This window comes from Neoarius graeffei, chromosome 10 (assembly GCF_027579695.1).
Source record: "Neoarius graeffei isolate fNeoGra1 chromosome 10, fNeoGra1.pri, whole genome shotgun sequence".
NCBI classification, from domain to species: Eukaryota; Metazoa; Chordata; class Actinopteri; order Siluriformes; family Ariidae; genus Neoarius; species Neoarius graeffei.
The window spans coordinates 87175383-87188083 of NC_083578.1; the positions used below are offsets into that span (position 1 = coordinate 87175383).

The 12701-nt window shown below is 39.4% G+C and overlaps 1 protein-coding gene across 1 annotated transcript in view; it reads right to left on the reverse strand.

Annotated features, from left to right (window-relative positions):
- Nucleotides 1–8624: 8624 nt before the first annotated feature.
- LOC132893563 (long-chain-fatty-acid--CoA ligase ACSBG2-like) overlaps nt 8625–12701 on the reverse strand; it is a 37355-nt gene continuing 33278 nt past the window's right edge. Inside the window, exon 14 of the mRNA XM_060932756.1 lies at nt 8625–8743. Coding sequence (XP_060788739.1) covers nt 8625–8743 — 119 coding nt within the window. The remainder of the gene's footprint in view (nt 8744–12701) is intronic.

Genomic DNA, 12701 nt, shown 5'->3' on the forward strand with positions numbered 1-12701 from the left:
CCTGACGAATTTATTATGGCTTACTGCTGTTTATAGTGTTTTTTTTTAATGATGAAACATTTCATTTTTAAAGCCGTTTTTGGTCTACAGCATTTCTTTCCATGTGCTTAAGACTTTTTCACAGTGTTGTACATCTTGAATAGAATTTTTTAAAAGAAGAATTTGGTGTGCATGACTCTTTTTTTATTTATTTTGGGTTTTGTGAAATCATCACAGGGTCAAAATTATGCACACAGCCACCTAATATTTGGTTAAATGTCCCTTAAAAAGTTTCACCTTCAACAGACACTTTTCTTAGCCATCAGCAAGTTTCTGTCAGAATTCTGGTTGGATATTTGCCCACTCTTCTTGACAGAATTGGGAGATTTTAATTAAATGTATGTGTTTCCTGGAACAGACCAAACTTTTAAGAAACAGTCAGTGTCAAAGTCCAGTTTTACCTCCTCCTCCTCCTCCTCCTCATTCCTCAGCTGTTTCACCTCCCCTTTGTTTCTTGTTATGTCTGTCTATATATGTGTGTGCGGGGGGACCTCTCCTGCTCTTCTGCTTCAGCCAATCAACTGTTGTTGCCAATCTGTCAGCATACCTTCAATCCATCCAGCAATCAAGCTCCAGCAGTATTTATACCCCGGCTGTGCAATCCAGTCTTCACCAGATCGTTCAGTCTACTAGTTTGGTACTGCATGAAGGTCTCCTGTAACTGGTGAGATTGTCTCTTGTATGTTTCAAGTTTTGACTAACTGTGAATCTCCTATGCTTCAGATCCACTGTCTTCCTGTTCCCCGTCTGCCAGCCACCCCAGTCTGCCTACTCCGCCTATCCACTCAGATCCCCTGGAAAACCCCTGATCTTCTGCTTGCTTTTGTTTAATAAATCAATCCTACCTACTAAACTACCAGTCTTGAGTCTCGCTTTTGGGTCCTGTCTTCTCTACACACCTAAAAGTCTAAATATTTTTGATAGGCTTGAGGTCAGGATTTGTTTTAAGTTTAATGGTAGCCTGCTTTATCCTCCACAACCAGTTCTGATGTGTGTTTGGGGCCATTATCCTGTTGGAAAACCCAATTGTGTTCAGGTTGCTGATGGTTTGACATTAGTGCTGAAGAATTCTGAGGTTCTTCATGATTTCATCCACTTTGTGTAATGCTCCAATTCCACTGGCAGCAAAATAGTTCCAGAGCTGATGCTACCACCACCATGCTTTACAGTTGGTTCCTCTGTACCTCTGGTCATTGTAGCCAAACAACTCAATCTTTGATCTGACCATCAAATGTTCCTCTAGAAGTCTTTTTCTTTGTCCACGTGGTTAGCTGCAAACTTTAGTGTTGATTTTGGAGCAGGGGCTTCTTTCTTGGATGGCAGCCTCTCAGCTCATGGTGATGTAAAACTTGTTTGACTGTAGACAGTGTTCCAGCAGCTTCCAGTTCATGGCAGGCCTGTGCCTTGATGGCTCCTGGGTTGTTCCTGACCATCCAAAGTGATTTCCTCTCAGCTGAGGGGGACAGTTTGGATCTTTTTCCAGGAAAGTGGCTTGGAAAAATGGCTTCTCCATTCGCCATGTTGCTTTTAATTGTTTTCAATAAATACTGTAACATCTTTCATTGAACAGTGTGTCAGCGAAGCATAAAAATACTGTTTATTGATCTTTGTTATCATGGTTACATATCAAAGATGTTGATGAGGGCACCAGTCAGAAACGACTATCTTCTGCTGAACAACTCAGGTTAATTAAGTTAGTTGAGGCTGTCTCAAATTGCACACGATAACCTAATAAAATTCTTTACATGCAACTGTAGAAGATACTTTTCACGAACGAGAAGTGAGACATTTATTTCAACCGTTTATGACAGTATAGACAGAGACTTGACACAACTTTCGCATTAGCAAACAAAAGGTGATTGTTCAGGATTTCAGCGAAAGAGTGACATTTAAGTGGAGATTTTCTCGGACACAATAAAACGACAAATCCAAATGATTGTTTTAACGATTCCTTTGAATTGGTTAGAATGATTCTTGGGGCACATGTTGTCTGACATTTTATTGATTCCCCACTCAATAAAGAATGGTTTTGTGTCCATTTACAGTTTGTTTAATGTATAGAGGCCTTACGAAAAATTCTAATAAATCATGGGAAAAGAAAGTCACATACCCCTTTTCCACCAAATCAGTTCCAGGGCTGGTTCGGGGCCAGTGCTGGTGCTGGTTCACAACTCGTTCAACTTGCGAGCCAGCTGAGAACCAGTTTGCTTTTCCATAGCTCGTGGTGCTAAGGGAAGCCACGTCATTATGTCGCTGTATACGTCAGTTACGTCGCTACGTTTGCATAAACCTTGGCGTGAATCTTGAAGCAAAAACAACACGGAAGAAGCAGCAGCAGCAACAACAACAACAACAATAATAATAATGGATGACTTCGTGTTTGTACAGCTGCTGCTTCTCATTGCTTAAAAATGGCGATCTTTCGCGGTCTTGTTATTGTTGTTGGTCTTAACAACTCCGCCCCCCTGCTGACGTAAGCGGTTCTTTCCTCTGGCCCAGCAGAGAGTTGGTGCTAGCCTGGAACCGGTTTTTCTGGCCCCAGAGCCAGTTCTTTGTCAGTGGAAACAGAAAACCCGGTTCCAAACTAAGCACTGGCCCCGAACCAGCCCTGGAACTGCTTTGGTGGAAAAGGGGCAACAGAGATCGTTGGTCGCTCTCATATGATGAGTGTACAGGGCTGATACAGTTAGCAAGATTCACACATTATTTATAATTTACATTTAATCAGCTTTATAAGCTATATAGCTACTTAAACCTTTCTCATTGCTGGACAAGCCACGCCCACAAGAAACACAAATGACTTGTCACTCACTCATGTGAACAGAGGATGAGGCTACAAATCCTGCCCCTTCTGTACTTTTCCTGTACACTCGACAGTTATACATACTCAAAAAGTAGGACAACTATTGTCCTAAGTTTTGCACTAGTGTGTGATTTGAGACGCAGCTTGATACTGATAAACACTTTACACATCCAGCATTTGGGAGGAAGAAGTTATGTTATGAGGAAGTAGTCGTGATTTGAGGATATGGAGACATGCAACCTCTCTGGACATCCACAGTGAAGTCGTTATGCTGACATCCCCTTTAAGAGCAATGAAAAATCTTTAGGGTTTTTTTTGCATCTTCTTTATTCTCCATGACTGGCATTTGGCTTTCTGATGCTAATAGTTTTAAGATGCTTGACAGCCCCCATGCCCTTTCCTTAACCCTCTGAGTGTGTTTGTGTGTGTGTGCGCACGAGCATCATTCAGTCCTCTATTGTGCATGAACTTTTGACTCCACCAAGTCCTGGTTCATGAACTCAACTTTTTGATAGGATGCTTTGAATCATAAAAAGGGGATGGGGTCCAGAAGTAGGCAAAACTACTTGGAGTTTGATTGACATCTCTGTGAAGTGATTTGAAACCAGTCAGCATGTGTTATGTTATTTTTTATTTGTATACCTCTGCACTTTGGTGACTTGAGTACTTAATTACCTAAACTGTATTTTTAAAGGAAATTTATAAGATATTTACATGCAATATGCTTTAAATTGTTTTTTGTTTGTTTGTTCATTTTGTTTTCCATCACTATTATTTCATGACTGCAGGTTAGGCCCCGAGACTGTTATTTTTGTTGTTGTTGTTGTTGGAGTTATCTTCCTGTGGCACCTCAGAATCCACTACGAGCCTCAAAGAGCAAAACTTTTCCTCGAGTGATGGCATGAACGCCGCTGCCACACTGTGCACTGCTCATCCGTATGTACTTGTGTGAAGTATCCTGAAGGAGCGATAAACACTAATCCTCACTTTTCACGTGGACTTCACGTTCCTAAATGACATGCAGCATGGGATTTGACCTCACGACCTTCTGATGTTACTTCACCTTTTCTGTCTATACACATATACATGTCTCATCTCATCTCATTATCTGTAGCCGCTTTATCCTGTTCTACAGGGTCGCAGGCAAGCTGGAGCCTATCCCAGCTGACTACGGGCGAAAGGCGGGGTACACCCTGAACAAGTCGCCAGGTCATCACAGGGCTGCACATAGACACAGACAACCATTCACACTCACATTCACACCTACGGTCAATTTAGAGTCACCAGTTAACCTAACCTGCATGTCTTTGGACTGTGGGGGAAACCGGAGCACCCGGAGGAAACCCACGCGGACACGGGGAGAACATGCAAACTCCACACAGAAAGGCCCTCGCCGGCCATGGAGCTCGAACCCGGACCTTCTTGCTGTGAGGCGACAGTGCTAACCACTACACCACCTTGCCACCCACATATACATGTATTTATAGTAAACATTCTGGACGTTTTTCTCTCATCAGTCACTGTAATGGTTGCTCCTTCATCTCCAGATGCTCTCAGTGCATCATGGGATATCGCTCAGAGACTGAGAGAGAGTTTTCTCTTGCCACTCAGTGCTGGTATGTTTGTATTTGGGGATTAAGCATGTTCGGATGATGTGGTGTTTGTATGTTTGTTTAAAAAAAAACAGCCGCATGGAACAAAGTCGCAGCTTTGTTGGGAACTCAGTGCCACCATGTGGTCATTCAATGCAAGCGGGATGCACGAGGATGAACGATGTTACCTTTGTAATTTTTTTTTCGCATAAAAAATTGTGTACTTGTTCACAGTGGCGTGCACAGATAGACACGAGGTGGTGCTCAAGCACCTGCCCCTCTGCCCTCTGTCCAAAAAAGTGCCCTTTTGAATTTTTTTTTACAGTTTACTGAGGCCAATGTCGACATGATCTTTTAGAAAAGCCGCGGCATTAAAAGCGTGTGAAAATAATGTCCCGATGTGTGCCCCCTCCGCACACACACCGGACCTCTGTCTCTCTTGCTCTGTCACGTGAACAAGCGTGCAGTGCATTCAATGTGAGGTTGCAGCAGCATAGCGTCCTGGAAGCCACGGCCTTGTCATAGCGCAGACAACACATCGGGCAGTCAGTCAGCTCTTCCCCTGCCCCACCAGCCAGGTAACACATGAATCGAGTGAAAATGTATTGCTTGCCCTCTAAGCCCAAGCTGTAATTATTTTGTCGTGAAGTAGCCCGTCGCATACAGAAACAACTGCATATGGCAGCCTTTGCCAGCTTATTTGCTCCCTTTCCATATGGAGAAACAAACTGAACAACATTTTAAATGTAGCCTAAACTATTGAGGCAACCCCACTCTCCATCAATTCCGACCTGTTTTTATAACATGATTAAGAATATCACGTTATGCTAGTATGCACGCCGTTATGCAAATAAAGGAGAGCTCCGTTGAGCCCATTGAGTGTGTATATTTCCTTACAAATTTTAAGATGATCTCACGGAAATCTGTGAATAAACACAGTCTTGAGACTCAAGTCAGTGACGGGAAGATCAGACTTTCAGACTTTATCAGACTTTTTAAAGATGGAACTACAGAAAAATACCCAAAACTTTGATATGATTATGAACACAAGAGGAGGGTTAAATCTCAGACTTTTATAATAAGGTGTTCCACATGCGCAAAAAAGTGCCCTTTTTTCCCCCCAGAGCACTTGTCCCCCAAAATGTCTGTGCACGCCACTGCTTGTTCAGTGTTTCTGCTCATCCTGTTCACACTCCCTTATGTATGTGATGGACTTAAAGCTATAATAAATATGTTTTGTAAGGCATCAATTACTGGCTTGTTTTGGTGGATTTTTTAAAATCAATCAATCAATCAATCAATCAATCAATCAATCAATCAATCAATCAATCAATTAATTAATTAATTTTTGTTTGTTTCATGTTTCTCACAAACCATTAGTTTAACATTTTGATGTTTCAGATTAGGGCTTGGCAATATGAGTATGATGATAAAAATGATGATATAAATTGTCATGACACTTTTCTGAGATATTGCTGGTATCGTGATGTTTTTAAAACATATTTTTACTCATTCTCATCTCATTATCTCTAGCCGCTTTATCCTGTTCTACAGGGTCGCATTTTTAAAAATAGTTACAAATCAAATGGAAGCAGCTGACTAGTTGTAATTTAAAGTTTTTTTTACAGAATCTTTTATGTCTTTTTTTCTATATCAGTTCTTAATCTTTACACTTTCAATTCAGCACTTCTCTTTTGCTTCCTGTTTGTTACCTAAATTATATATTGCAATACATATCATGAATCATACGTGTGTGATTATGTTTATCGTATCGCCCATCCCTATGTCAATCCTCATTCTTCAGTGTTTCAGACACTTTCTCTTTCTTTGACACACCGTTATCCATTTTAATAGATAATAAGGTATCAGTCGCAGATAGATGGGGGCAGCATGGTGGTGTAGTGGTTAGCGCTGTTGCCTCACAGCAAGAAGGTCCTGGGTTCGAGCCCAGTGGCTGACGGGGCCCTTGTGTGTGGAGTTTGCATGATCTCCTCTTGTCTGCATGGGTATGACCCGTGGCTCGATAGAGTCCACATGGGACCCTGACCTGGCAGTAGTGCTAGACAAGGAACAAGAAGGTGGTCTGAGATAGATAGGAGGTGTGGCCTATACTGTGGAGTCAGAGTTAATAAACTATCTCTTGTTCCCCTCACTGTGTGGAGATTTTGATCTGCCTGATTGCACCCATACACTTCTGTTATTTATGCGCTGCAGCACATAAATAAAACACGAGGCAGGTTTCAGACACTGAAAATATCTCGGCTGATTGACTACATGCCAGATAAATCAGGAAAATAGTCTTTTTTTTCTCACCAAACTAAAACCTGAATGATTTTTTAAATCTGTATCATAGTTCAGCCTTAGGGTTTGTCATGGTTAAGAAAAATAACTCCTGAACTGTATATGACTGAACATCTGCATCCACAAAATCACCCAAACTGCATATAAATTCAATTCCATAATTTGAATCATTTTTTATTTGATTTCAAACACACATCAATATGGCCTTTTTTTTTACTTTTATTTTAAAGCTATATTTTTATAAATGGTATTTCCTTTTTATTTCTTAAATGAAATAATTTAAGATTTGAACTGATGAAATTAAAACAAATGGATCGTGGTTATTGTCAGGCTGCATAAACTTAGTTTTTTCCTTGCTGTAATTACATTGCTTAGATAGCAGACAGCGCAATAACATACAATAGTGGGAATGCATGTGATTTCACTGCAGGAGGAAGTAAAGCAGCTCTAATGCTGCGAAAACACACAAAACAGATCTAAAATGAGAGCTGTTGTGTGATTGTGTGCTGTTTTTACAGACTGCTGAAAGATAAAGAAAAGAGAAGCAAATGGAGGCAATACAAATGTTCATAAATGTTTATTAAGAGAAGGCTGATTTGTTATAGCTTCATTTTTAATTAAAGGTATATTTTTAGTTAATAGGCTCTTATATTTTACTCCAGTCATTACAAACATGGGCAGATTTTATTTAAAAGGAATATTTATGTTGATGAATAGGAAAAAAGTTACTTTTTTTGGTAATAAAATTTTTCTTTTTTTTTATAAGACATTGTGGGAAAATGGAATTGAATATGGAATTGGATAAATTCCAACATCTGTAGAACACCTGACCTGCCTTTTCCAGGTTTATAATGGTTTTAGCTTTGTAATGAGGTTCTACTTGGAACCTTTCTGAAAGTTTTCAATGGTTTTTCCTTTCAGAAATTTCCCAAGTATGATCCATTCAACAATTTCTGTACAACGCTACACCAAAGCTTCTTTGAATTGGTCACAGTTCAAGTATCCCAAAGAGGGTATCTGGAACCTTTTGGAAGTATTTTGGTGTAGGGTTTAATAGAAACACCATAAGTTCTTCTAGAAGTGCAAACTAATAAACCCTTTTGGGTGCTGCATTAAACAAAAGAACGTCTGGAGAACCTCATCATCTCGGGTACGTTTTCTCCTGCATATGTACATTTGGAATCAAGTCTCTTTACAATTAACACACTGCCAGGATTTCCTAACATCCTTATGGAATGTTCTCAGAGAAAGATGATAGTCCATCTATCCATCCAGAGACAGACCTGTATACAGAATTGGTGCGACACCATCTTTAAATCTAGAAAGTTTGAATCTTCCACACTCCAGAGTAACGAGAGCAGGACGAGACTGAAAAACACTCCAGCTACACAAGTTATTTTGCTTTCTTTCAATACTCATGCTTTGGCATACGTACAAACCATAAATAAGCTGTTTATAAATAGATACTTCATGTAAACATGAGCAGCTCGGACTCCTGAACATTCCTGATGAATCAGCACCAAGTCTATGGCTCTCCTACAGACTTCATCACACCTCGGAAATAAATAAATAAATAACTGACTCTACACTCAAGAAGAACTTCATGAAGTTGTTCAGCAGCGGGTCATTATGGAACTCACTCGTGTTTCTTTAGCATCGCTCTTGCAAACAAAAAATGGAGAAAATAAATAAATCACAAACGGAGGAGAGAATTAGCTGGAAAACATCGCACAGGGAAGGTTACACGGCATCACAAACACACACACACACACACAATTATTTACATGAGAAGTAGCACGAATACAGACAGAACTAAGTGTGTGTGTGTGTGTGTGTGTGTGTGTGTGTGTGTGTGTGTGTGTTTGCTTGTTTGCCCTTTGGTATGGATCTTATTTAGCAGGCAGCGAATTCTCAGAGTTGTTTGGGGTCACAGCATCTTTGTAAATGCTCTCGATTTCCTCTTTGTACATCTTCAGCACCACCGGCCTCTTCAGCTTCATAGTGGGACCTGAGAGTGAGACAGCGAGAGAGAACACAAACGATTAGCCTGCTCATATACTGAGCACCAAGCATACTTCCTTATTTTTATTTCCAATACTGAAGAAGCCAAAGACACTGTCATGGCTGATTACTTGACAATCATCACTAAAATGTAATTTATTTCTTTATCAGCGAAATGCTGCCACCTGGTGGACACCTGAGGCACTGTGAGGATATTGTTCATATTTCTTTTTTTTCCCTGTAAAACAATTCCTATAAAATTATAAAACCAACAACGTACATGAAAGTAATAAAGTAAAGGTTTGACCCTGAGCTCAGGTTATTGCCTGCACAGAGTTCCTCATGTTCTTCCCATGTAGGGTTCCTCAGGGTTCTCCAGTTTCCTCCTTCCTCCCAAAATACATGTTGCTAGCTGGACTAGCTATGAGTGAATGTGTCTGTCCCATCTGATGTGAATTTTCCCACCTTGCATCCAGTGTTTCCAGGTTTTGGCTCCGGATCAACTGTGACCCAGAATGGAATACATAAATCATTTACTGAAGATGGATGAATGAATAAACAAATTAGTTTAGTTTTTTCTAATTTGAAATGCAATAACAAATGTAAATAAAATGTAAGCAAATTTGTATCAGAGTCAGCAAGATCTAAGATTTATGTCAGATTTTCACTACCACGTCATCAAAAGTGATTCTTGTGTACGTATATGGAAAGTTTTGTGAACAAACAGACAGGTCGCTATTTTCTAATCAGTATCAGGTGTGTGTCAGAACTGTGTATGAGCCATTATTGAGTTAAACTGCTACTTAAAATGTCCTCAGAACTAACAGGTTAATCAGCGATCTGTTCCATAATATACAGCTTCGTTTATCAAGTTCCATTACCAGGTAATTTCTACACAGAAAATAATCTCGCTAATTTATCTAATGATTCTTTAGAAAGCATGGGTTGTGCAATTAGAATAAAGTAATCAACAGTGGGGTGGGTAATGCAGCAGTGGTACTGTTAACACTGAAGTTTGAGTATTTTCAGATAGCAACATGTTCTCAAATGTTTTATTCATCTTATATGACAGCAATTACCCCAACAATTCCAATTTTTTATTTATTAATGAATTATAAGGATTTTTTATCCATTTATGTTTCCATCAGTGTTTCCCACAGACCAGGTAGCAATTTGTGGTGCCCCACTGTGCCGATGAGGGAATCGTGTGTGGTGGTGTCATGGCGGTCGGTGGAGTCGGTCATTGGGGTGTATGCAAAGTGTTTACAGCGGGCGGTGTTCAAACACATAGTATTTTTCTTCAGAGTCACCTGCTGGGACTATTTTAAAGCTACAAGAAGCATTTGAGATTATTCAGTTCAATCTAAATTCTTTTAAGTTCTTTAAGAGAAGACAGCTAAAACTATTTTTACCAGAACCTTGCCCAGTTTCATTCCTCGACCCAACTTTACATTACAGGGCAGGCCATTAGTTTGCTGGGCTTGATGTTGGTGGAAAACCTATCTTTTAAATTTATGAAAATTACTCACCAAAATTGAAGTTAAAGTTTAGTTTTTACCTTAGTTTTTTGCCTTTTTGGTGGCAATCTTTCAATCATTCTTTAGTTGACATTCAAGGAATAAATTGCAAAAAAACAAGCTGGAGGTTTGTATTTTAAATATTGAACTCAACACTTACCTCAACCAATACTAAAATGAAATAAATAGTATAATGTAACAACAAAATAATAATAAAATAAAATATCATAATTAGATGTAAGAAACCACTTATGGTAACACCAAGGCAACTAACAATAATGAAAAAGCATTACCCTAATTAGTGCAAAGCCTGCATGCCCTATCAGAACATTTAATTCTGCGTGGCTTCCTGAAAAAAAACCTCAAGTGCCCTATCGTAAGGGAAGTCATTGGGTTCGGGACCATTTATGGAGATTCGTAAGCAGGCTGCCAGCTGTTCCCCTTGGAGCCTATTCCTGAGGTCTGTTTTAATCTATGGATAAAAAAGTACATTTTCTTCATCATCAAAGCACTAAAAATTTCCATTACATCAAAAAAATATACAAAGGAATACTGAATTTCTATGTGCTTACCCTATTCATAACTGAGAAATCCTGCTCACAATTCTACTTCGCCAATAAAGCTAATAAAGATGTTTCTTAAAATATTCAGACTTTATGCTTCAGATAGCATCAACTAGGCATCCCCGCGAGTATAATAACATTTTATTTAGGCTAGTGGGAAATCATTATTTATTGTGAACGTCAAGCCATTATTAATAACTTGCATGAATGCTGAAGCGGGATAAATGGGATAATGCAATAAGGCCGGTTCCTCGTGTCAAGCTGCTACTGTATGCGTCAAAATTGGTTTATAGCCTGACTCAGGGATGTCCGTTTCATGTAAGCCAAGAAGGCTATGATAAAGCTCATCACGAGCACGACGTAGGCTACCTTTTAAAATAAGGGATCGGAAGGAGAATCGGGAAGGCTGCGTTATTTTTAATTAGCCTAACAGTCCTACTTGCAGTCCGGGTATATGCGCAATGGCAGGCCTATGTACACGCCTCTCCGTCTCTCTCTCTCTGTCTCTGTGTGTGGGTGTATGTGTGCATGCGTGAACGAGAAGAAAGAGCACTATGAATGAACAGAACGATACGCAATGGAATTTTTTTTTTTTCAAAATCGCAAGTCTGATTGTGTGGCGATAGGAATCCATTGTGTGGTGCCACACAATGGTCTATGTATGGGAAACCCTGTACATTTAAAGTTGTGTTGTGCAAGTTGTAACGATAGAAATGATAATGTATTAGAATGAGTGCATTAATATAAACCTGCTGTATAGTAGAGTGGGGTAATACGCCCCCGTGGGGTAATACGCCCCCGGCCTGTTTTACCCAAAATAACCACCAGATGGCGCAAAGTTACAGTTCTATTGTTGCTATGGACTGGCTTGACAACGGGGATATACAAATATCCACTGTGGATCACATATCAGCAACGCAGCAGAGAGAAATCAAATTTCATGGTAAGTGATATAATTTTCAGATATCAGTAAAACTGTATTTAGATAGCTGCTATTTCGTCAGATATCACAGCTGTGTATGTGGTATGAGTAGACAAGTCAGTACGTTAAAAAAAATACATTAGGTATAAAAAGTTGAATCACATTTTGAAAGTAAGACCCTTTTTTGTAAAAGTGTAGTCTGTGGAGTAAAACGCCCCCTTAATGGCGGGGTAAATGGCCCCCAGGGGGCATCGTTTCCTTTTATCATAATTACTGTATTTCATACATTTCTGAATAGCAGATACATAGTTTTTAATAACATCTCACTTACCTGGTTGAGTAAAGCAAGTAATTTGAACTTAATATTAAAAATAATTGAAATTTAAAAAAAAATTGAAATTAAAATGTGAAATATAATAAAATAATGCATCTATTCATTAATTCAGGGATATTTTCTTGTTTCTTTCACATTATAGGCTTAAGTAAAAACTTTTGCTATCCAAACAGCTTTTTTTGAGTGAGGGGGCCTATTGCCCCACCTCAAGGGGCCTTTTACCCCACTGGGGGGGGGGGGGGGGGGGTAAAAGGCCCCCTTGGCACAATGTTTGTTTTGATAAAAAAAAATTAAGTATTAACTTTAGGCAAACTTTAGGTGGCATTATTGTTCATGTCACTGTTGTCAAAAACTATGATTAAAACTAAACACATGGTTCATTTCAACTTGGAGAAAAACTGAATTTTCCTTAAGGGGGGCTTTTTCCCCCACTCTACTCTACTGCTGTCAAAGCTGCTGTTATAGAGAATTAATCAACACCTTCTGACTAATCAGAACTGAGAGCAAACTAGTGCTGTTGTACAACACTGGATAATAAATACACTATTGTGTCTTACACGTTTGGAACAAAAATGTTACGTGAATATTTACGCATGAAATACATGTTTTCACACTTGCGCTCACACACA